We start from the raw sequence: 27,047 nt of genomic DNA, 5'->3' as shown, positions 1-27,047 counted from the left end.
TTGTACATATACACAGTGCCTTGAAAAAGTATTCATACCCTTTAAAATTTTCCACATTTTGTCATGTTACAACCAAGAACATAAATGTAATTTATTGGGATTTTATGTGATAGACCAACACAAAGTGGCTCATAATTGTGAAAGGAAAATGATAAATTGTTTTCAAAATTCTTTACACATAAATATGTGAAAAGTGTGACGTGCATTTGTATTCTGCCCCCTTTACTCTGAGTCCCGGTTCACACTTGTGCGTGGTGCAAGATTGCATGTGATCCGCACTGCAAATCACATGCGATGTCCGTGCGATGCGATTTCAGCCATACAGATAGTATGGCTGATATTGCATCGCGTTCAAACCAAACTTGCACAGGACCCTTTTTTTTTGGTCTGCACCAGAATCGGATCCCATGGATGTTCACACCCATGGGATCCGATTCATCTCCAAACTGTCAGTTCGCAGTGCGATATGTGAGCTGAAATGGGGGTGTCATTGACATTGTATTGACACTCCCAGCAGTTCGCATATGACATTGTGAACTGCCGTGCGAGTCGGGTGCGATGTGGGAACCCGCAGTGGATTTGCAGGATTCCCGCATCGCACAAGTGTGAACCGAGCCTGATACCCCTAACTTAAATCTAGTGGAACCAATTGCCTTTAGAACTCACCTAATTAGTAAATAGAGTCCACCTGGGTGTCATTTAATCTCAGTATAAAAACAGCTGTTCTTTGAAGCCCTCAGAGGATTGTTAGAGAACCTTCGTAAACAAACAGCATCATAGAGGCCAAGGAACACACCAGACAGGTCAGGGCAGGGGCGGACTGATAACTCATGGGGCCCCCGGGCAATAGGAGATTATGGGGCCACACAGTATACACATACACAGTATACAATCACACAGTATACACATACATGTACACACAGTATACACAGACAGATGTAAAAAAAACACAGATTTATACATACTGTCCCTGGTTTTACTGAGGCTGGCAACCCTGATGGGGCCCCCTAGTGGCCCAGTGCCCGAGTGGCTCAATCGTCAGTCCGTCCCTGGGTCAGGGATAAAGTTGTGGAGAAGTATAAAGCAGGGTTAGGTTATAAAGAAATACCCCAAGCTTTGAACATCTCACGGAGCTCTGTTCAATCCATCATCCGAAAATGGAAAGAGTATGGCACAACTGCAAACCTACCAAGACATGGCCGTCCACGTAAACTGACCGGCCGGGCAAGGAGAGCATTCATCAGAGAAGCAGCCAAGAGGTCCATGGAGGAGCTGCAGAGATTAGACATGTTCACTAACAAAAAATGTGTTAGTTTTCCTTTCATTCAGCTTTTTGCTTTTTTCGGAAATTCGGAATTTCGAATTTCCAAATTTCTGAATTTCGAAAATCTGAAAAAAAGGAAAAAAATCAGTAGAAAAAAATTATAAATAATAACTATTAAACTATAGGTATTGGAATTTCCTTTCAAATTTGGCTGTTTGTGAACGCAACAAATACAAATTTATCTGAAGTTACGAATTATCCAAAATAACGAATGCCGCATCTAAACAAATGGAGTGGAACAAATTAATAATAAATAATAATAATAAATAAAAAAGGTTTTTGTTATTATTATTATTATTATTATTGTTATTTATTATTATTAGATCATTATGTTCCATTCGTTTAGATACGGCATTCGTTATTACAGATAATTCGTAACTTCAGATAAATTCGTACTCGTTACGTTCACTAACAGTCAAATTTGAAAGGAAATTCCAATACCTACAATTTAATATTTAGTATTAGTTATTATTTCAGATTTTCGGGTTTTCGAATTTTTAGATTTTCATTCTTTTGAATTTTCATTCTTATTTTTGTTTTTTTTTTAAATTTCCAAAATTTAGAAATTTTCAAATTTATGAAATTTCGAACTTCTGAATTTCTGAACTTTCGAATTTCCGGAAATTGAAAAATTGACTAGTCGTGTTCTCCACAAACCTGGCCTTTATGGAAGAGTGACAAGAAGAAAGTCATTGGTGAAAGAAAGACATAAGAAGTCCCTTTTGCAGTTTGTGAGAAGCCATGTGGAGGACACAGCAAACATGTGGAAGAAGCTGCTCTGGTCAGATGAGACCAAAATAGAACTTTTTGGCCTAATATCAGAACGCTATGTCTGGCGAAAAACTAACATTGCGCATCACCCTGAACACACCATCCCCACCGTGAAACATGGTGGTGGGAGCATCATGATGTGGGGATGCTTTTCTTTAGCAGGGACAGGGAAGCTGGTCAGAGTTGATGGGAAGATGGATGGAGACAAATACAGGGCAATCTTAGAAGAAAACCTGTAATGTCGCGTACACACGAGCGGATTTTCCGTCTGAAAAATCGTGGATGGTTTTTCCAACAAATTTCCGCTCAAGCTTGGCTTGCATACACACGGTCACACAAAAGTTAGCTCAACATTAGACCGTCAAGAACTTGGTGACGTACAACACAACGACGAGCCTAGAAAATTAAGTTCAATGCTTCCGAGCATGCGTGGAATTGTTTCCGAGCATGCGTAGGAATTTTGCGCGTCGGAATTGCTACAGACGATCAGAATTTCCGATCAGAACTTTTTCCAACCAAAAAAATTGAGCACATGCTCTCAATCTTTTGCTGACTGGAAGTCAGCCAGAAAAAGTCTGATGGAGCATACACACGGTCGCATTTTCCGACCAAAAGCTCTCAGTCTTTTGCTGGCCGAATTTCCGATCGTGTGTACGTGGCATTAGAGTCTGCAAAAGACTTGAGACTGGGGCGGAGGTTCACCTTCCAGCAGGACAACGACCCAAAACATACAGCCAGAGCTACAATGGAATGGTTTAGATCAAAGCATATCCATGTGTTAGAATGGTCCAGTCAAAGTCCAGACCTAAATCACATTGAGAATCTGTGGCAAGACTTGAAAATTGCTGTTCACAGACGCTCTCCATCCAATCTGACAGAGTGTCGGGGAAATTTTAAGCTTCTCCCTATAAGCAAATAATTTCTTTGCGCTTAAAAGCACAAAAACAGCTCTCTTATATAATGCCGGGAAAGCGCGCTTGTATTTCTCTAAGTAACACAGACACAGATGCTGGTATCGCCTTGAGCTTAGCAGAATCCTCCAGAGAGTAGCCAGCTCCTTTTATTTATACTATAAACATGAATAACAAAAGGAAGGTGGTGGCTTCAGAATCAGCCAATCAGACACTTGAATTCTTTCAAAAGAACCAATCACACACACATGTATATATTCAAATAGAAATACAGTAGTGATGTGTGCAGATGGTCATGTGCAGGGCCATGCGCCAAGTCCTTTGTGAGACACAGAGTGTCTCACAATTTGAACACTACTTACATGGCTCTGAACACGATCGTGTGCACATTCCCACTGCTACCAATGACGCGAGCCATACTCTATCATGGCTCAGTGGGCCATAATTTTGTATGGTTATGCTATGGTTCCCATGTACGCAGATCTGCTTACTTAGGAGTTTAGATGCGGTCACCATGGAGCGCCCAGTCCCTTGGTGAGACATAAACAAACATCCTTAAAAGAGCAAACAGATCTGCCATGTCCACGGGAAGGTTTCCGCAGCCAATGGTCTTCCACCAACGTCTGTATGTGCGAATACGCTCACATGAACGCATTACAGCAAAACTGACATTGGGGGACATCTGACAACATATATTAATAAAAATTTCCACAACACAGAGCTTGAGCTATTTTACAAAGAATGGGCAAAAATGTCCCTCTCTAGATGTGCAAAGCTGGTAGAGACATCCCCAAAAAGACTTGTAGCTGTAATTGCAGTGAAAGGAGGTTCTACAAAGTATTGACTCCGGGGGGCGCCATACAAATGTACCCCCCACACTTTTCACATATTTAGTTGTAAAATATTTGAAAACCATTTATCATTTTCCTTCCACTTCACAATTATGTGCCACTTTGTGTTGGTCTATCACATAAAATCCCAATAAAATACGTTTTTGGTTATAACGTCACAAAATGTGGAAAATTTCAAGGGGTATGAATACTTTTTCAAGGCACTGTAGATTGCGGCCAACTTACAGAGAAATTTCGTGGCAGAAATAGGAGAACTTCATAATGCAGTTCAGACACTGAGTGATCTTTTGAGACGCAAGCAGCATACCTGAGAGGCACATGTGACTCCCAAGCCACTGATCACAGGACAGCTCCAGAATATCCTACCTATCACAGTATCTAGATAATGAACACAAACAACGTACCCTGTCTGTGTGACCCGGGGCCATAGACAGCAGCTTCCCTTTCCTCCAGTCCCAAACGCAGATCGTGTTCTTGGAGTCAAGACCCACAGACACCAGGCGCTGAGGTCCAGACACAGATCCAGGGCAGCGGGGAGAGAAGAGAACACGAATGAGAAGAGACAATACATTGCAAGCTCCTCGCATTTAATCCATACCAGGCTGGAATGTTTAACTTTTTCGGATGAAGTGACAATTGATGAGGGATCCCATGACAAATCACCAGCGACAGTTGACATCACATGAACCCTCCTGTCCTATAAAGTGGAATGTAAATGGTTTCTGCTCAGTTTTATTAAAAAAAAATTATGGGTTTTTTTTTCTTTTTTTTTTAGAAGTAGAAGTCTTGCCTTGCAGAGGATTTGGTATGCTGAGGAACGGCTTATCACCTAAACCACCATAGACCACATTACTGCACCACAGCAGCCATCAGCTAGTACCATAATAACCAATGCAACATCAGTCCACTAAGGGGGGGGGGGTTTGGTGGAGTTTTTATTTCGAAGTAAAGAGGAAACCAGCTTTGTGCCATAAGGGGAGCCCACATCAGGTCTGGCGCTAGCAATAGGCGGGTCAGGCGGCTGCCTAGGGCACAAGGGGAGGGGCGGGCAGCAAAATCTGGATACCCAGCCACTTGCTGGGGATTTAGGTTTTTGAAATACCTGCAAGGCTGGCCGGTGTTACCATCCATAAGGCAGCATAGACGTCTTATGGTGCCAGGCTGGGGGGGGGGGGCGGTAAAATGTGCCTGTGAAGACATCCCCGCACTCTGTGCAGAAACAATTCGCCATCTCCACCCCCGTTTTGTCAACCTGCTTTCTCTGGGACCACTCTGTCCCCAGCCTGCAGTAACACCCTAGCAGCGGCAGTAAGAAGAGGAGGTGTGGGGGGGATACAGTGGGGAACAGAAGTGTGGGGGGGATACAGTGGGGAACAGAGGTGCGGGGGGGTGAATATAGTGGGGAACAGAGCTGAGGGCAGGGGGATAAAGTTGGGAACAGAGGTGTGGGAGGGATATAGTGGGGAACAGAGGCGGGGGGGGGGGGATACAGTGGGGAACAGAGGTGTGGGAGGGATACAGTGGGGAACAGAGGTGCGGGGGGGGGGGGGGGAATACAGTGGGGAACAGAGGTGCGGGGGGGGGGGATAAAGTGAGGAACATAGGTGTGGGCAGGGGGATAAAGTGGGGAACAGAGGTGTGGGCAGGGGGATAAAGTGGGGAACAGAGGTGCGGGGGGGGGGGATACAGTGGGGAACAGAGGTGCGGGGGGGATATAGTGGGGAACAGAGGTGCGGGCAGGGGGATAAAGTGGGGAACATAGGTGCGGGCAGGGGGATAAAGTGGGGAACAGAGGTGTGGGAGAGATATAGTGGGGAACAGAGGTGCGAGGGGGGGATAATAGTGGGGAACAGAGGTGCGAGGGGGGGATATAGTGGGGAACAGAGGTGTGGGAGGGATATAGTGGGGAACAGAGGTGCAAGGGGGGATATAGTGGGGAACAGAGGTGCGGAAGGGATATAGTGGGGAACAGAGGTGCGGGGGGGGGGGGATACAGTGGGGAACAGAGGTGCGGGGGGGGATACAGTGGGGAACAGAGGTGCGGGGGGGGATACAGTGGGGAACAGAGGTGTGGAAGGGATACAATAGGGAAGAGAGGTGTGGGAGGGATACAGTTGGGAACAGAGGTGCGGGGGGAGAATACAGTGGGGAACAGAGGTGCGGGGGGGATATAGTGGGGAACAGAGGTGCGGGCAGGGTGATAAAAGTCGGGAACAGAGGTGCGGGGGGGGGATACAGAGGTGCGGAGGAGGGGGATACAGTGGGGAACAGAGGTGTGGAAGGGATACAATAGGGAAGAGAGGTGTGGAAGGGATACAATAGGGAAGAGAGGTGTGGGAGGGATACAGTTGGGAACAGAGGTGTGGGGGGGAATACAGTTGGGAACAGAGGTGCGGGGGGAATACAGTGGGGAACAGAGGTGGTGGAGGGAATACAGTGGGGAACAGAGGTGCGGGGGGGGGGGGAATTCAGTGGGGAACAGAGGTGTGGGGGGGGATACAGTGAGGAACAGAGGTGCGGGGGGGGGGATACAGTGGGGAACAGAGGTGCAGGGGGGGATACAGTGGGGAACAGAGGTGCGGGGGGGGATACAGTGGGGAACAGAGGTGCGGGGGGGGGATACAGTGGGGAACAGAGGTGTGGGAGGGATACAGTGGGGAACAGAGGTGTGGGGGGGATACAGTGGGGAACAGAGGTGGTGGAGGGATACAGTGGGGAACAGAGGTGCGGGGGGGGGGGGGATACAGTGGGGAACAGAGGTGCGGGGGGAATACAGTGGGGAACAGAGGTGGTGGAGGGATACAGTGGGGAACAGAGGTGCGGGGGGGGGGATACAGTGGGGAACAGAGGTGCGGGGGGGGGGATACAGTGGGGAACAGAGGTGTGGGGGGGGATACAGTGAGGAACAGAGGTGCGGGGGGGGGGATACAGTGGGGAACAGAGGTGCGGGGGGGGGGTACAGTGGGGAACAGAGGTGCGGGGGGGGATACAGTGGGGAACAGAGGTGCGGGAGGGATACAGTGGGGAACAGAGGTGTGGGGGGGATACAGTGGGGAACAGAGGTGCGGGGGGAGGATACAGTGGGGAACAGAGGTGCGGGGGGAGGATACAGTGGGGGAACAGAGGTGCGGGGGAGGTACAGTGGGGGAACAGAGGTGTGGGAAGGATACAGTGGGGAACAGCGGTGCGGGGGGGGGGGTGTAGAGGGGAACAGTGACGAAAAGGTGCGCAGGGGACTACAGTGATGAAGCAATTGGGGTGATCTAAGGTGTGAAAATACAGGAGTTGGAGTGATTTAAGGTGTGGTGGTTCAAGTTCACCTTCGTAAAAAAATAATAAATGCAGATCTTTTTGCAGTTAAAAAAAGTGCATCAATTATTATTTTTACTAGGAGACTATAAAGCATTGTTGGTGTATCTGTCTACTTGTACAGACAGGCAGTTACACAGTTAGCCTGTCCATATACTACCCCAGCCTGTCTATATACCTGCGGACCACGGCTGGCGTGAGGAAGCAAGCCGGTGCCACCACTATTTGTCTTTAGGCTGGAATGTTTAACTTTTTCGGATGAAGTGACAATTGATGAGGGATCCCATGACAAATCACCAGCGACAGCTGACATCACATGAACCCTCCTGTCCTATAAAGTAGAATGTAAATGGTTTCTGCTCAGTCTTATTAAAAAACAATTATGGGGGTTTTTTTTTTAGAAGTAGAAGTCTTGTCTTGCAGAGGATTTGGTATGCTGAGGAATGGCGGATCACCTAAACCACCATAGATCACATTGCTGCACCACAGCAGCCATCAGCTAGTACCATAATAACCAATGGGATACAGTGGGGAACAGAGGTGTGGGAGGGATACAATAGGGAAGAGAGGTGTGGGAGGGATACAATAGGGAAGAGAGGTGTGGGAGAGATTACAGTTGGGAACAGAGGTGGGGGGGGGGATATAGTGGGGAACAGAGATGCGGGGGGGGATACAGTGGGGAACAGAGGTGTGGGGGGGGTGATACAGTGGGGAACAGAGGTGCGGGAGGGATACAGTGGGGAACAGAGGTATGGGGGGGGGGGGATACAGTGGGGAACAGAGGTGCGGGAGGGATACAGTGGGGAACAGAGGTGTGGGGGGGGGGGGATACAGTGGGGAACAGAGGTGCGGGGGGGGATACAGTGGGGAACAGAGGTGCGGTGGGGGAAAAAGTGGGGAACAGAGGTGCGGGGGGAGAATACAGTGGGGAACAGAGGTGCGGGGGAGGTACAGTGGGGGAACAGAGGTGTGGGGAGGGATACAGTGGGGAACAGAGGTGCGGTGGGGGGGGTGTAGAGGGGAACAGTGACGAAAAGGTGCGCAGGGGACTACAGTGATGAAGCAATTGGGGTGATCTGAGGTGTGAAAATACAGGAGTTGGAGTGATTTAAGGTGGGGTGGTTCAAGTTCACCTTTGTAAAAAAATAATAAATGCAGATCTTTTTGCAGTTAAAAAAAATGTGCATTAATTATTATATTTACTAGGAGACTATAAAGCATTGTTAGTGTATCTGTCTGATTGTATGGACAGGCAGTTACACAGTTAGCCTGTCCATATACTACCCCAGCCATACCTGCGGACCACGGCTGGCGTGAGGAAGCGAGCTGGTGCCACCACTATTTGTCCTTAGGCTGGGTCCAGAGGCACAGGTGCGGGCCTGTGGACCACGACTGAAGAAATAGGTGGAGAGGTGCTGAAAAAAAATCTCCACCTCCGCCACCTCCATTGTAAACACGGATGGGACAAAAGGGGGTGGAGTCAGGGGCGGAGCGACAAAATGAGGTTTCGCCTAGGGCAGTGAGGGCGAACCTTGGCACCCCAGATGTTTTGAAACTACATTTTCCCATGATGCTCTTGCACTCTGCAGTGTAGTTGAACATCATGGGAGCTATAATTCCAAAACATCTGGGGTGCCAAGGTTCGTCATCACTGGCCTAGGGTGTCAAAAATCCTTGCACCAGCCCTGGCCCACATTGTCGGAGCCAAATGAATGCCTTTCAGTTGTTTGTTTTAAAAAAAAAAAAAAGGAGGTGGGTGATACACTCATGTTGAATTTTTAGGATATTATGGACAAAAACACATACCTGCCCATCCATGTCAAATGCCAGACAGGCGATACCATGCGTGTGGACATCTTTCAGTATAGAGACGGTCTGGACGGAGTATGAATCCCACACACAGATGTATGGCTCCTTCCCAACTTGCCCCGTAGCCACCAGCAGACGTTCAGGGTGCAGTGCCAAGCTAGGACGGCAAAGAAAAGAAAAATGAATTAACATGATTAATGCGGAACATCAGCTTGCCCTGTATTGTTTTTAAATAATGCAAATGGAGACTCTCCAAAATATCTTGCTCTGAGCTTTAATCCATCTCTCTGATTACACCACCGCCGAGATATCACATCCAACCTCCATAGGGTAAAACATACTCTGCTCCTGGCCTTCCCTCTACCTCTCTGATTACCACTGGGATATCACACCCTCCAACTTGACCCTCCCTAAAATGTAGAACATTTCTTCTCTTGACCTTCTCTCTACCTTTCTGATTACACCCCCCACCAGCATACCACACCTCCAACAAGACCCTCCATAAAGGTAGAACATACTCTGCTCCTGGCTTTTCCTCTACCTTTCTGACTGCATGTCCACTGAATATCACACCTCCATAAGGTAGAAAAAGTTTCTTCTCAACTTTTCCGATTACACCCACAACTGGGAAATCACACCCTTCAAAGGCCCTCCATAAGTTAGAAAATACTCTTTTTCCTGACCTTCTTCCCTCCTTCTCTTTACCTTTCTAATTACAAACACCACTGGGATATAACACCCTCCAACATGACCCTTCATCGGGTGGAAAATACTCTCTTCTTTACCTTTCTATTGACACCCACCACTGAAAAGTCTCACTCTTCAACATGCCCTTCCAAAAGGTAGAAAATGTATTTTCTCCTGACCTTCTTGCTACCTTTCTGATTGCACCCACCTTCCAAATATATCACAGTTGACATCACCCTCCATAAAAGGTAGAATATACTCTGCTCCTGGCCTTCTCTCTACCTTTCTGATTACATGACCACTGGGATATCATATGTCCAACATGACCCTCCACAAGGTAGAAAAGGTTTCTCTTGACCTTTTCTCAACCTTTTTGATTACACCCACCACTGAGATATCACATCCTCAAAGACGCTCCATAAGGTAGGAAATACTCTTCTCCTGACCTTCTCTTTACCTTTCGAATTACAAACACCGTCAGGATATAACACCCTCCAACATGACCCTTCATCAGGCAAAAACAATCTCCTCTTTACCTTTTTGATTACATCCACCACTGGAAAGTCACACCCTTCAAAATGCCCTTCCAAAAAGGTAGAAAATTCTCGTCTCCTGACCTTCTTGCTACCTCTTTGATTACACTCACCACCAAGATATCACACCTCCTTTTCCCTTACTTTCTCAGCACATCACTACTGGGATATCACAATAACACAGCTTCAACATGACCCACCATAAGGTAGAAAATACACTTCTCTCCTGACCTTCTCTCCATGTTTCTGATTACACCCACTACAGGGATATCACACCCTCCAACACAACTCTTAATAAGGTAGAAAATACTCTTCTGACCATCTCTATACTTTTGTCAGCGTTCAACCACTATTGGAATATCACAATATCACATCTCCAACATGACTCTCCATAAGGTACTCTTCTCCTGACCTTCTCTCTAATGTTCTGATTACACCCACTATGGGGATATCGCATCCCCCAACATGACCCACTAAGGTAGAAATACTCTTCTTCTGACCTTTTCTCTTTTGGAATAAAATAACTTAAGCTTAGCGGGTGAACTCTTCTGAAAGGTTTCAGGTAATTGTAATAAGAAGAGTAGACAGACATTTGGGGGTGATATTTTTCAGCTTAATGGAGGGAGTTATGCGTTTGCAAGGGTGGCAACATTACCATATTACAGTATAATGCTAATGCTATTTGGGGATGTATACAGCAAACCAGAGACCCCTTTGTATTGCACTGTCCTCTCACACCTACTCCTGCACTGTTCGTATGGTCACCCTCCTAGGACCAAAATCAAGTAGACAGACAGATATGGCTCTATAGAAAGTACACATTGCCTTTCTCAAGAGAACAGATGACCAGACTAATATATGCATCAACATTAACACAGTAGAGAAAAATGCAGATCCTTGTGTACCACTGGTGTCCACTGGTGGCCTGTAGCATTCCAATGCTGCTTTGGATTTACTTTAAAGTTGAATTCCAGGTTTTCGTTTTTTTTTTCTAACTTTTCTAGTCACACTGGTGCAGCTTGGACCAATGTTTATATGCATATTCCATACCTGTAGAATCCCTCTAGAAGCAGATAATTACTGTAGTAGCTGCTGCTACTACAGTGCTTCTCTCCGTCTTTTGGGTCCCGTTCTAAGCGACTGCCCTGCTGCTTAGTGAACACAGGAGGTCACATACTCAGCATGGGTGCCATTTTGAGAACAAATTAATTTTTCTCAATGAATGCAAAGCATTCTTTCATTGCACGAGGTGGAGAGGTGGGGTGGTGATGTCACAATTTCCCCCTCATCCAATCAGAAAATGCTTTGCATTCAAATGAGACAAATGCAAGACGTGGAGGCCATGCCGTGGCGGGTCAGAGCTGTCTTGGTGGCAAAACGGGGACCTTTTCAATATTAGGTGGGTGGGCATTAGACATGTGCACTGAGAAAAAATTTGTTCGTTTTTGTTTCGTTTTTTTGCTTTTTTCAGAAATTTAGAAATGCAAATTTTCAAATTTGCGAATTTCTGAATTTTTGAATTCCGAATTTTCAGAATTCGAAAGTTTGGAAATTCAGAAATTCGAAAAAAAAAAAAGAATATCAGTAAAATTCGAAATGATAACTAACTGTTAAATTATAGGTATTGGAATTTCCTTTCAAATTTGGCTGTTAGTGAACGTATTTGAACGAATTATCGAATGCCGCATCTAAACAAATGGAAAGGAACAAATTAATAATAAATAATAATAATAAAAAGGTTTTAGTATTATTTATTATACCGTTACGTTCCATTCGTTTAGATACGGCATTCGTTATTTCAGATAATTCGTTCAAATACGTTCACTAACAGCCAAATTTGAAAGGAAATTCCAATACCTATAATTTAATATTTATTATTAGTCATTTCAGATTTTTGGGTTTTTGAATGTTCAGATTTTCATTCTTTTGAATATTCAGATTTTCATTCTTATTTTTGGATTTTCAAATTTCCAAATTTTGGAATTTCCTAATTTTGAATTATGGAATTTCCTAAATTTCAAATTTCCGAATTCTCCAATTTCCGAATTTGCAATTTCCGAAATTCGGAAAAATTCGGAATTTCGAAAAGTTCGGAAATTCAGAAATTAACGAATTTGTCAAAATTCATAAAAAAAAAAAACAATTCGGAACAAAACGAATTGCACATGTTTAGTGGGCAGAACGTTATGGATTGGTGTATATACTATACAGTATATATCTGTTTCTCTCAGGGGATCCTTCCAGGAATTGTAAGGTTAGGTGTGATGCCCCGTAAACACACGGTCGGACATTGATCGGACATTCCGATAACAAAATCCATGGATTTTTTCCGACGGATGTTGGCTCAAACTTGTCTTGCATACACACGGTCACACAAAGTTGTCGGAAAATCCGATCGTTCTAAAAGCGGTGACGTAAAACACGTACGTCGGGACTATAAACGGGGCAGTAGCCAATAGCTTTCGTCTCTTAATTTATTCTGAGCATGCGTGGCACTTTGTGCATCGGATTTGTGTACACACGATCGGAATTTCTGACAACGGCTCCCAAACTTTGTGTGTTGGAAATTCCGATGGAAAATGTGTGATGGAGCCTACACACGGTCGGAATTTCCGACAACAAGGTCCTATCACACATTTTCCGTCGAAAAATCCGACCGTGTGTACAGGGCATGAGAATGAGAACCTGCAATGATGCAGAAGAAGGGACAAGGATTCTCAGCATTCAAACAAAAACGGAGAGATATCTGCTCCTACTCATCATTCATTATTATTAGGACACCACATCAGAACAGAGGCAGGACACTTCAGAAAGGCATTGAGAGAGAGTGCATTATGAATTATTACTCCATGCTAACATTAATATTTTGTCTATCTCAAAAAATTCAGCACATCACTACAGGCTGTGCTAAATCCCCGGAGTATCTGGATTCTGGTTAGCGAGGACATGATGGGACACTGGAAATGCAGTTTGAAGACGCGTTCATGCTGAAGAATGTACAAGGAACTGATCAGGAGGGGAATATCAAATTTAGAACAAGCTAGAAGACTTCACCAATACCCTTTCCCTTACATGGCGGATGACAGCTCACCCCTTCCCTTACATAGCGGGTGACAGCTCACCCCTTCCCTTACATAGCGGGTGACAGCTCACTCCTTCCCTTACATAGCGGATTTCAGCTCACCCCTTCCCTTACATGGCGGATGACAGCTCACCCCTTCCCTTACATGGCGGATGACAGCTCACCCCTTCCCTTACATAGCGGATGACAGCTCACCCCTTCCCTTACATAGCGGATGACAGCTCACCCCTTCCCTTACATAGAGGATGACAGCTCACCCTGTACACACGGTCGGACATTGATCGGACATTCCGACAACAAAATCCATGGATTTTTTCCGACGGATGTTGGCTCAAACTTGTCTTGCATACACACGGTCACACAAAGTTGTTGGAAAATCCGATCATTCTGAACGCGGTGACGTAAAACACGTACGTCGGGACTATAAACGGGGCAGTAGCCAATAGCTTTCATCTCTTTATTTATTCTGAGCATGCGTGGCACTTTGTGCATCGGATTTGTGTACACACGATCGGAAATTCCGACAACGGATTTTGTTGTCAGAAAATTTTATAGCCTGCTCTCAAATTTTGTGTGTCGGAAAATCCGATGGAAAATGTGTGATGGAGCCCACACACGGTCGGAATTTCCGACAACAAGGTCCTATCACACATTTTCCCTTGGAAAATCCGACCGTGTGTACAGGGCATAACAATATCAAAATTAGATGTAACGTGTATTTATTTGTTAGTATATGTGACAGATGACCAGGGCTGGACTGGGACAAATATTTGGCCCTGGACTTCATCCAGACCGGCCCACATTAATTTGCAAACACGCACAAAAACAGTATATAAACTAAACACAATTGTGCAAAAAAAAGTAAAAACCAGTGCCCATTAATGCAGCCTGATCAGTGCCCATCAGCGCAGCCACACCAGTGCCCATTAGCGCAGCCAAACAAGTGCTCATTAATGCAGCCTCGCCAGTGCCCATTTATGCAGCCTGATCAGTGCCCATCAGCGCAGCCTGATCAGTGCCTATTAATGCAATCACACCAGTACCCATTAATGCAGCCACAACAGTGCCCATCAGCACAGCCAAACCAGTGCCCATTAATGCAGCCTCACTAGTGCCCATTAATGTAGCCTGATCAGTGCCCATCAGCGCAGCCACAACAGTGCCCATCAGCGCAGCCACACCAGTGCCCATTAATGCAGCCTCACCAGTGCCCATTAATGCAGCCTGATCAGTGCTCATCAGCGCAGCTACACCAGTGCCCATTAATGCAACCACACCAGTGCCCATTAATGCAGCCACACCAGTGCCCAGCAGCGCAGCCACACCAGTGCCCATTAATGCAGCCTCTCCAGTGCCCATTAATGCAGCCTGATCAGTGCCCATTAATGCAGCCTGATCAGTGCCCATTAATGCAGCCTGATCAGTGCCCATCAGCCCAGCCACATCATTGCCCATCAGCACAGCCACACCAGTATCCATTAATGCAGCCACACCAGTGCCCATTAATGTAGCCTTACCAGTACCCATTAATGCAGCCTGATCAGTGCCCATCAGCTCAACCACACCAGTGCCCATTAATGTAGCCTCACTAGTGCCCATTAATGCAGCCTGATCAGTGCCCATCAACCCAGCCACATCATTGCCCATCAGCACAGCCACACCAGTGCCCATTAATGCAGTCACACCAGTGCCCATCAGCACAGCTTCATTAGTGCCCATCAATGTTAGTCCCCCCAGTGTACTGATATAACACAGGCCGGCCTTCAACTGTGTAGTGTGCTGCTGCAGATTAACCTGCCCAAAGCGATTATAGTCTACTTTCTGTCCCCCGGCCCCCACGAACACAGAGGGCCCAGAGAAGTTTTTTTTTTCTAAACGGCTGCACAGCAGGAGATTAGCTTATTGGTGGACAGGGTTTGGGAGTCTCCGCCCGCTCTACCTTCGCTGCTACTGAAATGGGCCCACTGAGGCATCGGCCCACCAGGAAACTCCCTGTAGTCCCGATGGGCAGTACATGCCTGCAGATGACACATTAGTGAAGTGCTGAGCACCAACAGGTGTAATCTGGAGCTGATCAGGGTAGTAAATCATGATATGCAGGATAGATACTGTAGATAGATAGATAGACAGATAGATAGGATATTTTTTATATGTGTTTCATTTATACAGTGTATATATATATATATATATATATATATATATATATATTATATTATATTAAACACACATACTGTACACTGTATATAAAACATGGTATAAAACACTCCGCTGATCATCTCTGTCATCTTTCACAGATACTCACAAATAAATACAAATGTTACATCTAATTTTGATATGGTTACTGTGACAGACTCACCCGGGACAGAGGCTATTGGAGGGGACTGAACGCAAGCCTCTTGCCCACCGATTATGGGCCCTAGCATTTGGGGGAATGGTGCTCTCTGTGAGCTGTATGCCTGGGGACCCTGGGGTTGGTGTTACTTTGGATTCAGCTCCATGTCCCCCCAAAACACACAGACTCTGGGAACCCTTTATATGCCATATTAGAATGATAAGACTGAATTATACTGTTGGGACACATCCTGTGAGAAGATGCTAATGTCATCAACTCCACTCACCTGTCTGATGTCAGCTATAATGGGATTAATGTAAATAAGTTTAGTCTAGGTTCTAAGGGTATTCAACTCATTGTTGTTTGTTCTAATTAACCCTGTGTTGATGTTTATAGTGATGTGTGTTAATTGAATGAGCTGATCACATTAGCCACCAGCACTGGCTAGGAGACGAACAGTCTAGGCTGAGGAAGGGGGAGATTGTTGTTTGTATTGTTAATTGTAATTAGCTCCAGCTATTGTGTTTATACTACTGTGTGAAGCTCGGTACCCACAAGTCTGTCATCTGGTCTGGGTAAATTTTTTAGTAAATTAGCTCATGTTAATTAGGTTAGTTTTGAGTCAGCCTGCTGTATAAATGTGTGTGAGATCTCAAATAAAGAGTTAGTTCTGATGTACTCCAAGACTGGTGTTGTCTAGTTCTTGGGGGTTCCTATAGCCAGATCCATTGGGCTCGTGTTCCAGAACTTAGGAAGCGGTATACTGATGGAAGCACTCAAGCGGAGTGTGGGACGTTCCGTGACAGTTACATTTTTGTTTTATTAAAATGTTACACAGAGATTTATTGAGGTTTCTTATACCAAATATGAGGACTGATTGCTGAGGAATTGTACCTCCCATTGTTGATGGGTAGAAGATTTATTTTATCTTTTTGCATTACATATAAACAGTAACATAATATAAATAACAGCACAACAATAAAACGTCCCCAAACCATTGCCCTCTCTCGATGTGTCATCTTCAATCAGTGGTACAGCATGACATAATGGGCCCATGGCAAAATGTGTCCCCCCCCCAACCTCCTAATTCCGCGCCTGCTCCACTGGCTGGTCCTCCCATAGCTTAACTCCGTCCCTGCCACAGGCTGCCACCTCTGGCTCTATCACCATAACAAGGGCAGTGTAGGCACACCAAACATGGCATTACAAATAAATCCCTTTCCCTTATCTGAGCCGAGGCTGAAGCAGCAACAAGACTCTAATCTGAACGTCAAGCGGCTGCAGTGCACTCAGAGATGATGATATACCCAGTGTACAGTATAGTGTGCTGCTTGTAGCAGTATGTGTCCTATATACAGTGGGGAAAAATAATTATTTGATCCCCTGCAGATATTGTACGTTTACCCACTTACTAAAAAATGAAGGGTCTATAATTCTTATCATAGGTGTATGTTAAATGATAGAAACCGAATATCAACCAAAAATCCATAAAACAAACAAACAAACACACAATACAAATGTTATAAATTGAGATGCAGTTCGGTGAGTAAAATAAGTATTTGATCCCCTATCAACCAACCATAATTCTGGCTCCCACAGACTGGCTACAGTAGGTGCTCATGTGGTACACAGATTAGTGCTGTCAATGTAAGAAGCTGCTCCTAACGACAACTCGTTACGTGTATAAAAGACACCTGTCCACAGAATCTTTTTCTTCCATTCAAACCTCACCATCATGGGCAAGACCAAAGAGCTGTCCAAGAATGTCACAGACAAGATTGTAGACCTGCACAAGGCTGGAATGCGCTACAAGACCATCAGCAAGAAGTTTGGTGAGAAGGAGACAACTGTTGAAGAGATTATTCGCAAATGCAAGAAATACAAAATAACCATCAATTGTCCTCGGTCTGGAGCTCCATGCAAGTCTTCACCTCATGGGGCGAGGGTGATCACGAGAAAAGTGAGGGATCAGCCCAGAACTACACAGTAGGAGCTTGTGAGTGAACAAGGCAGTTGTGACCATAGTCACCAAACAAACCATTGGTAACACAATACGCCACCATAGATTGAATTACTGCAGTGCCGGCAAGGTCTCCTCCTCAAGAAGGCACAAGTACAGGACCATCTGAAGTTTGCCAATGAACATCTAAATGATTCAGAGAAAGACTGGGAGAAAGTGCTACTGGTCATGCAGATAAGACCAAAATTAAGCTCTTTGGCATTAATTTGACTCGCCATGTTTGAAGGAAGAAAAATGCTGACTATGACCCTAAGAACATCATCCCTACAGTCAGGTATGGAGGTGGAAACATTATGCTTTGGGGCTGTTTCTCTGCTAAAGGTACAGGCCAACTTTGATGCATTGAGGGTCCAATGGACGGGGCCATGTATTGTAAAATCTTGGATGAGAACCTTCTTCCCTCAACCAGAACCAATGAAGATTGGTCATGGATGGGTCTTCCAGCAAGACAATGACCTAAAACATACCGCCAAGACAACAAAGAAGTGGCTCAAGAAGAAGCACATTAAGGGCATGGAGTGGCATAGCCAAAATTTATGGAGAGAGCTGAAACTTCAGGTTGCCACACAGCCGCCAAGAAACCTTAAAGCGGAGTTCCACCCAAAAGTAGAACTTCCGCTTTAAGCACTCCTCGCCCCCTTACATGCCACATTTGGCATGTACTTTTTTTTTTTTTGGGGGGGGGGGGGGAGTGGGTACCTTCTTTTTATTGGGACTTCCTGTCCCATTTCCTCCTTCCTCTTCTCGGCCGCCTAGGCGACTCCTCCTCTCACCCTAGGTTGCCCTTCCCTGCCAGCAATCTTCTGGGAAACGTCACAGGTCCCAGAAGATTGCCTGGCCAATAGCATTCTCTGTGATGCCATCGCTCTCTAGTGATTGGATAGGCTGCATTCTCAGTGATGTCACCAATCTCCAGTGAATGGATAGGCTGCATTCTCTATGATGCCATCTCTCTCTAGTGATTGGATAGACGGCATTCTCAGTGATGTCACTGGTCTCTAGTGAATGGATAGGCTGCATTCCCAGGGATGTCACTCGTCTCTAGTGAATGGATAGATGGCATTCTCAGTGATGTCACCGGTCTCTAGTGAATGGATAGGCTGCATTCTCAGGGATGTCATCGGTCTCTAGTGAATAGATAGGCTGCATTCTCAGTGATGTCACTGGTCTCTAGTGAATGGATAGGCTGCATTCTCAGGGATGTCATCGGTCTCTAGTGAATAGATAGGCTGCATTCTCAGTGATGTCACTGGTCTCTAGTGAATGGATAGGCTGCATTCTCAGGGATGTCATTGGTCTCTAGTGAATGGATAAGCTACATTCCCAGGGATGTCACTCGTCTCTAGTGAATGGATAGACGGCGTTCTCAGTGATGTCTCTAGTATAGAACCAGTGCTTGTCCAAAAGACAACCTGGGTGCTGAACTGTATATCTTGCCCTTGGCATTTATTAGCCTTAGCATCCCCATCTTACGGTTTTATTACACAGAGAAAATAAAAGGCAATTATTTGCAACTCACCCTCCAGTGGAGCAGATAATAAAAGGAAGGATAATTGGCCTTGTGTTCTTGTTTGGATAAATAGAAAGTCAGCCAAGTGCACTAATCTGTAATGTCATTTTGTAAAGGGGTCTCCCCTGCCCCTCCTATTAACCCCTGCTGTGCTCAGCCCTCAGTAAGTCGTTTCAGTCACCTTGCCTGCTCTTGCTCAGGAATTAGAGGAGTCGGATTAACATGGTTAGAAGAGCCAGGAGACCGTTTATGGGGCTGTCAGCTGTGTGCCGCGCACCGCTAATCCACTCACGCCGCGAAAGCTGGATGCGCCAATGAAATAGAGGGCATGACTCTCCGTCGTCACACCGTTCAGGGACAATTACTCGCTCACAGCCAGCGCTTGGCACTTGGAAAATCAAATCTACGGGTAATCTGCAGAGACAGCTGCAGGAAAGAGAAAACTACTTCATGAACGCAATGTACTCCTCGAAGCCTGGAATCATTCCAGCTCTAGGAAACGTTAGAGCAATTCAAAAATGCATGCACCACAGATCCAATTCTATGGACCCCATTGTTCGTGCCTGTGGACGAGCAGACACAACTGGTCTATCCTACACCTAGATGCATAGGTGTACGCCATCTTTAAGGCAGGGCAAAAGGGGCAGCTGCCCTGGGCCCTGTCATTGTTGTGGGGCCCAAAGCAGCTGCCTCATACTTGCCAACTATCCCAGTTTAAATTCCCTTGTCCCTTGAAGTTTTAGTCCTGTGCTGTGTCCCGATATCTCAGTGTGAAGTGCTGGTACTAATGCTGCCCAGTTTTGCCCTGTTGTTGTGTACAGATGACTGACCTGCAGAACCTGTGTTTACATGTAAATAACCGGCATTTATATGTAAATAGCGGCGGCATTACTAAGTAAATAGCTGCGCCCGGGAGCACTGATATGTAAATAAAGGCGGCATTAATATGTATATCATGCTCCCCTGCAGTGAGGAGATGATGTGCTGTAACATCTAGCAACCAGTGAGCAGTGTTACTGTACAGTAATCTCTAGCAACCAATTAACAAGCAGAAATCATTTGCTGTAACCTCTAGCAACGAATCAGTAAGCCGTAATGTGTGTTGTAACCTCTAGCAACCAGTCAGTAAGCAGTAATGATATACTGTAACCTCTGGCAACCAATCGCAATAGCTGCCTGATCTGATACAGTAAACTGATTTTAAGTCTAGCTGCTATTTATTGTAAGTCTCAGAGCAGGTGGTGAGTGAAATTGCATGGGGGGGCCGCCCCCCCCTCCCCAAGAAATTTTGTGCCCAGGGTCCAATCAATATTAAAGACCTCCCATGTGCACAGGGTGTACTGTGGTGCAGATTTCCCTTGCTGCCTGGGCCCCTATGTCCTTTACAGGCCCCTTCCTTTTTTCAATGAACACAGTGGTGGATCCGTACCAATCACTCACTGTGTTCATAAATAACTGAAGCATAGTAAACTGTGTTTATATAATATTATATATAAAATTATATAAAATATATAAATATACACACACACACACACACACACACACACACACACGGATGTGTGTTTGAGCTTTAGGGTGCCCACCCTAATGCAATAGGCTGCGCACACCTATTCCTAGATGTCTATGGTCACTCCCTGCTGACCTCTAGACATGCCACCGAGCCACCTTTAAAGCTGGCCATAGATGGATCGAATCTGGGCCAGTTCAGCAGGGATTCGATCCATCTATGGGCAGGCTGAGATTTGATCCATCTATGGGCAGGCTGGTTATAGTGAATTCGATCTATCGATCAACTTCAGTGCAACCAGCATGTTGGATTTTCTTGCATGCGACTAATGCCAGCCTCTATAGCCGCCAGCAGTAATCATTCCGTTCTGCCAGAGGAGAAGGCTCCCCGCAGGCAGAACAAAATAGCGCTGCGGGAGGACTCCCCCCCCCATCAACACTGAATGCGATTTTCTGTTGCAAGAAAGAAAATCTTTTACGGCTTGCTTAAGTGTTATTGGTGCATCACCGGCCATCCAAGAACCAATGCAACCTTCTTTAGGGAGATATCTACAGGGATGACCTACTGGCAATGCATTCAGGGCCGGGGCAAGGGGTGGGCAGCAGGGACAGCTGCGCCCTGGGCGCAATGTTGTTTGAAGGGAAGGGGGTTGCTCTGACCCTAATCCTTAAGAGAAGGGGGAGGGGGTGCACAGTTTGGCATCTTTGCCCCGGGCACTGGATGACCTTGTCCTGGCACTGACTGCATTGAAGACACATTTGATATATCTGACATGCCTTCTTCTACAGGGCAGAAGAAATGGGGGTGTATTGCTGTGACCATGAATGGAACATGTCGCAGCAAAATTCCGAAAATAGGTCAGTTTTAATTACTTTATACAACATGGATGTGTTTTATAGCCGAAAGTAAAAAAATATTGTTTTCTTTTTTCAAAATTGTTGGTCTTTATAGTTTATAACGCAAAAAAAAAAAAAAAAAAGAAAAAAAAACCTGTGGTGATCAAATACCACCAAAAGAAAGCTCTATTTGTTGGAAAAAAAAGGACATACATTTTATTTGGGTACAGCGTTGCATGACCGCGCAATTGTCCGTTAAACTAGCGCAGTGCCGTTTCGCAAACAATGGCCTGCTCATGAAAGGGGCGGGGGGGAAATCTTCCGGATGTCAAGTGGTTAAACTTCATCTTTAGGGGCGTACCGACCCTATTCTGAGCTCAGCCAGCACGATTCCACGGTACGATTATGACTCTGCATAAACCGCGGGCTTTAAGTGCAGCAGACGTCACCGGGGCCCGCTAGACAGGCTCACAGACAGGCAGAGAGGGAGATTAATCCGGGCAGCTTAGTTAAGCAAAGCTTCCGCTGATTACAGCTGCAGAGGCTGACACGGCCCCCGGGACAATACAACCAATGCAGAGTCCTGCTGGCAGCACACCCGGGGCGTCTCTCTGCTGGGATGCTGCAAACGCTGAAAAGGCTCACAGCGTCCTGGATGGACAAATATGAGGATTTACCCAAAAGAAAAGCCAGGCTCCTTGCACTCTCCACAATTGATAATAATGGCACCCCTCCCCCAACAAAAAAAAAAAACAAAAACACCACACTTCTTCTAATTCAATTATTTAAGACCCCTTTCACACTGAAGCGCTTTTCAGGCATTTTAGAAAAAAAATAATAATAATAAACAAAAATAGCACCTGTAAAGCGCCTCTCAAGTCCCCCCAGCGTGAAAGCCCGAGGGCTTCCACGCTGGGGCGGTGCCCTTGCAGGACAGGAAAAAAAAAAAAAGTCCTGCAAGCAGAATCTTTGGGGCAGTGCGGGATCAATATGAGATAGGGAAATGGGCATAGCATAAGGGGTTGCAGGGGTCACAATCGCAACCCTGCCCCTAGCACCAGGGGGCCCCTGCAGCCTCCCTGTCATATTATCATATCCTCCACAAAATCCAGCTCCGATCTTCCTTAGGGCCCCACAGCCACGCTCCAGTACTGGGCTTCTACTTTGCCTTCCACAGCCCGCGCCCTTCTGTTCCCATTGGCTGGGGAGAAGCTGTGAGCCATTTCCTGAATGGAGAGGAGCACGAGGTGAGAACAGCCCAGGATGGGGAAGTGTCTGTGCTGTGTGCCGGCAACATGGAATGGTAACCAAGCTCAGAGGAGGAGAGTGCCGTCCTGTAGCCACAATGGGACCAATGTCACTGGTGAGATATGACACCGCTCAGTGTCTCCTAGTCACCAGCTGGGATTCTCTGTGCCCCCCCACCCGGGGATGTCTACTTACCCCACTTCCCTGACAACTGGGGAAAAGACACTCACCTCCGGGAGGTGACCTTCCCCCAACACTGACAGAGAAACCTTCATAAATTGTTAAAACACATCCCTTAACACCTCCTCGGGGGGCCCCTGAAGGGCTGCAGGCTCCAGATTTTGTGTCACATGGCTTTGCCCTCCCAGATCTAAGTTGCCCCTCCCTACCCCCCTCCCCCCCAAAGCCCCCTGACCACCCCCTCCACCCTGAATGCTATGCCCAGCTGCTGAGCTCCTTTCCCATTACAGCACTCTATACTGTTCTTCCTCCTCAGGGCTGAAATCACATTCCTTTACAACAGCCATGATCTGCACAGGGTGCATCTGCCTACTGCAACTACACTGCCTTTCTGACCAGAGAATTTCACAGGTCAGAAGGCAACATAAGGAGAGATACACCCTGTGAAGGCTGACGGACTGTGTGTAAAGGAATGTGATTTCAGCCCAGTGTAGTGTGTGTGTGGGGGGGGGGGGAGCTGTATACAGTGCTGGGATAGGAAAGGAGCTCTGCCGAGTGACCTGCCAGGGGTCCCCGTCCTCCGATTCTCCAGCGGTGATCCCCGTCCTCCGATTCTCCAGCGGTGATCCCCGTCCTCCGATTCTCCAGCGGTGATCCCCGTCCTCCGATTCTCCAGCGGTGATCCCCGTCCTCCGATTCTCCAGCGGTGATCCCCGTCCTCCGATTCTCCAGCGGTGATCCCCGTCCTCCGATTCTCCAGCGGTGATCCCCGTCCTCCGATTCTCCAGCGGTGATCCCCGTCCTCCGATTCTCCAGCGGTGATCCCCGTCCTCCGATTCTCCAGCGGTGATCCCTGTCCTCCGATTCTCCAGCGGTGATCCCCGTCCTCCGATTCTCCAGCGGTGATCCCCGACCTCCGATTCTCCAGCGGTGATCCCTGTCCTCCGATTCTCCAGCGGTGATCCCCGTCCTCCGATTCTCCAGCGGTGATCCCCGTCCCCTGATTCTCCAGCGGTGATCCCCGTCCTCTGATGTAAAGAGGAACTCTGGGAACTCAAAACTCTTAAGCCACTTATCTTGGCGTGTGGTGGATTTATCTGCACACACATTGGAAGTAGTGGGGGGGCCCAGGTCATATTTTGCATCGGGGCCCACAAGCTTCAAGCTACCCCTCTGGATAGGGACCTTAGATTGTAAGCTCCTTGGGGCAGTGACTGATGAGAGCATACAATATAAAAAATGAAGAGGAGAGTCACTGGCACCATACAGAGACATCTTTGCTGCGTTAGTCTGGAGGAAAGTTCATTTCCATTCAGCAGGCTGTGATTGTCACTTCCATGATGAATAATTCAGAGGATAATCGCAGTACTGAGTATGAGATCTGTGATATGTCTGCCAAACTGAGCTCCGTCCACAGTGCCAAGACAACAGCTTCCACCCTTCCCGAACTGGGTGGCTTTTTCCCACCCGATCACCCTCCGGGAAATAAATCCCATCATCCACAAAACACATCAAATACATATATATACGGGAGACACGTTACCTGCCAAAAAGATTTATATTTCCGTTCATTCAGTCTTGAGATTTATACAGCTCTGCAAAAAAGCACATCTCTGTCTGGCAGGGCAGGAGACATGCTTTTTTTTATTAGCTTACACTTGTAGTCAGGGGGTGCTAAAAAAAAAAAAAAAAAAAAAAAAAAAAAAAAAAAAACACAGCAGTTGGGCCACATTTTTATTGCCCCCCTCTTTTTGTTGTAAAGGCAACTGGACAGGATTGTACACATGCATCAGCTTAGGCCTTTTCTGCGAAGCTGGGACAATGGTGGGCCAGTGAAAAGCCTGAAGGTCCGACATGGTGAGTTCCCGGCCTATGTTGTTCCGAGACTGAAAATGCTTTGGCAGTGGCGAGTGAAAGAGGAGGAAATCAAGTCTCTTCCTAGGAAGGACCTGGAGAGGAGGGTTGTTGAATCTGCCTTTAGCGAGCCACTGGCCTTGAGGGATTGCCCAGGCACCATTATGAGGGAGGGTCTACGTTTGCTCAATCTAGAGAGAATCCCTTTAAAGTGTTGGGACTTGGCCTGGTGCTCGTTCCATGGCATATGTAAAGGGCAACCTGAAGCATTGCTCTGCAGAGAACATTCCACTGTCCAAGAGTGGAATGTGGTGGGGTGGAGGAGACAATTGACCACTTCTTGCTTCAGTACCCCTTCAATATAGAAGTCTACAAGTGGGTGGGTGGGGCACTGAGTATCCCTTTCCTTTCCCGCTTGAGTTATGCGGAGTGGTCATACGGGGCCTTTGAGGCCCATTGGGATTTTGATTTTGAGATACTTTTTCTAGTAAGCTTAGTATTATTTCAGATAATTTGTAACTTCTAATAAATTCGTATTCGTCACGTTCACAAACAGCCAAATTTGAAAGGAAATTCCAATACCTATAATTTAATAGTTATTATTTCGAATTTTACTGATTCTCTTTCTTTTCAGATTTTCGAATTTTTGGATTTCCGAATTTTCAAATTCCGAAAATCCAAAAATTCGGAAATTCGAAAATTCGTAATTTCGGAAATTGAAAAATTCTGAAATTTCGCAATTAACGAATTTGTCAAAATTTGTTAAAAAAAAACGAATTCAGATCTAAACAAATTGCACATGTCTAGTATCAGCATTTGCACAGCTGTGGTGAATAATCTCTGTAATGCATCCAATATGTTTAAGCCCTTTAATCATCAGCTCCACCTAGTAGCCATAATGCTGTATATTCCCGAAACACGTTAACAAGGAAATTACCCCATTGTGGCCACTAGATGGAGCTGAAAATCATACTAAATTAGTGTTTATTTCTCATTATCAGTTCCATCTAATGGCCATAATGCAGTATTTCCACATTCACTCTATTCTGTATGAGTAGATAACATTTGGCCTAGGGAGAAAAGAACCTATTAACGTCCAAGTATTCCCATCATATGCACAGTAAATCTATATTCAGTTTTCACAGGATGAATAGCTCTGTCAATTTTTTTAATAAATACCCCCCCCCCCACCCCCGTTTCAGGTTGATCAACTGCTTTAGAGATTTTCGTAAATTCGCTGTCATTAAATGCGTGTCGCTCACACAATTTGGTACGCTCTGATTATACAGAAGAAGATTTCTACTTTTCTGCCTCTCTGCATATCAAAGCCCTTCTCTCCCAGTAAGCCTCGTCTAAAAATACATGGTTACTAGGGATGAGCGAAATTAAGGGGTTCTGGCTTCACTGAAATTGTCAAAAAAAAAAAAAACAAGCCATATTTTGCAAAATGTCACCATTTTGGCAAAACACATTGCAGTCATGGGGGAAAGGAAATGTAGGTGTTTTTTGGGGTCTTTGAGAGCTTTAAATGGCTCCTTAGTTACCTTAATTTACCTATCCCGGAACTGTATTTATGATGTGGTGCCCCTTTAAGCTGCCTGGCAGAACATTTTTCCCTGTTGCAGCTAACTGTTCCTTCTCTGCTTTGGGTGGACAGTGCAGAGGGGAAAAAAGTGTCCCCAACACAGGCCTGGAGGCCATTTTGGTGGAGACCCACCCCTAGCAATGACAGCTAGAATCTTGATTGCCAGGACTGTAACACTGCTCGAGGTTGGTTGATTTTTGGGAAGGGATCTTACCCTATCCTTGTGATCAACCTAGGAGTGGGGAGGGAACTTTGCCTATCCGTGTGAGCAAGCCAGGAGTGGTGAAGTGTGTCAAGGAAAAGTTGTTTTTTGGAAGGGGACTTCCCTTGTAAGCAAGCCAGGAGTGGTGAAGCATGTCAAGGAAGGTTGGTTTTTCGGGAAGGGGACTACCCCCATCTTTGTGGGCAGGTGTGGTAAAAAGAGAGTGTTAAGAAAGGTTGGTTTTGGGGAAGGGGTCTTCCCCTATCCTTGCAAACAAGGCAGAAGTGGTGAAGGTTGTAAAGGAAGGTTGGTTTTTGAGAAGGGGACTTCCCCCCACCTTGTGAGCAAGGCAAGAATGGCAAAGGGTGCAAAGGAAGGTTGGTTTTTGGGAAAGGGACTTCACTTATCCTTGTGAGCAAGTGAGGAATGAAGAAACATGTCAAGGAAGGTTGGTTTTCAGAAGGGGAATTCCGCTTTGCTTGTGAGCAAGCCAGGA

General features: G+C 46.1%; 1 protein-coding gene across 1 annotated transcript in view; it reads right to left on the bottom strand.

Annotated features, from left to right (window-relative positions):
- Positions 1–9,905, bottom strand: part of EML5 (EMAP like 5) — a 189,068-nt gene extending 179,163 nt beyond the window's left edge. Inside the window, exons 1-3 of the mRNA XM_073608920.1 lie at positions 9,871–9,905; positions 8,973–9,132; positions 4,262–4,360 (exon numbers count right to left, since the gene is read on the bottom strand). Coding sequence (XP_073465021.1) covers positions 4,262–4,360; positions 8,973–9,132; positions 9,871–9,905 — 294 coding nt within the window. The remainder of the gene's footprint in view (positions 1–4,261; positions 4,361–8,972; positions 9,133–9,870) is intronic.
- Positions 9,906–27,047: the final 17,142 nt, after the last annotated feature.

This window comes from Aquarana catesbeiana, linkage group LG13 (assembly GCF_042186555.1).
Source record: "Aquarana catesbeiana isolate 2022-GZ linkage group LG13, ASM4218655v1, whole genome shotgun sequence".
NCBI lineage: Eukaryota > Metazoa > Chordata > Amphibia > Anura > Ranidae > Aquarana > Aquarana catesbeiana.
Note: the sequence above shows the minus strand (reverse complement) of the source record. Positions and strands in the feature narration are given on the sequence as shown.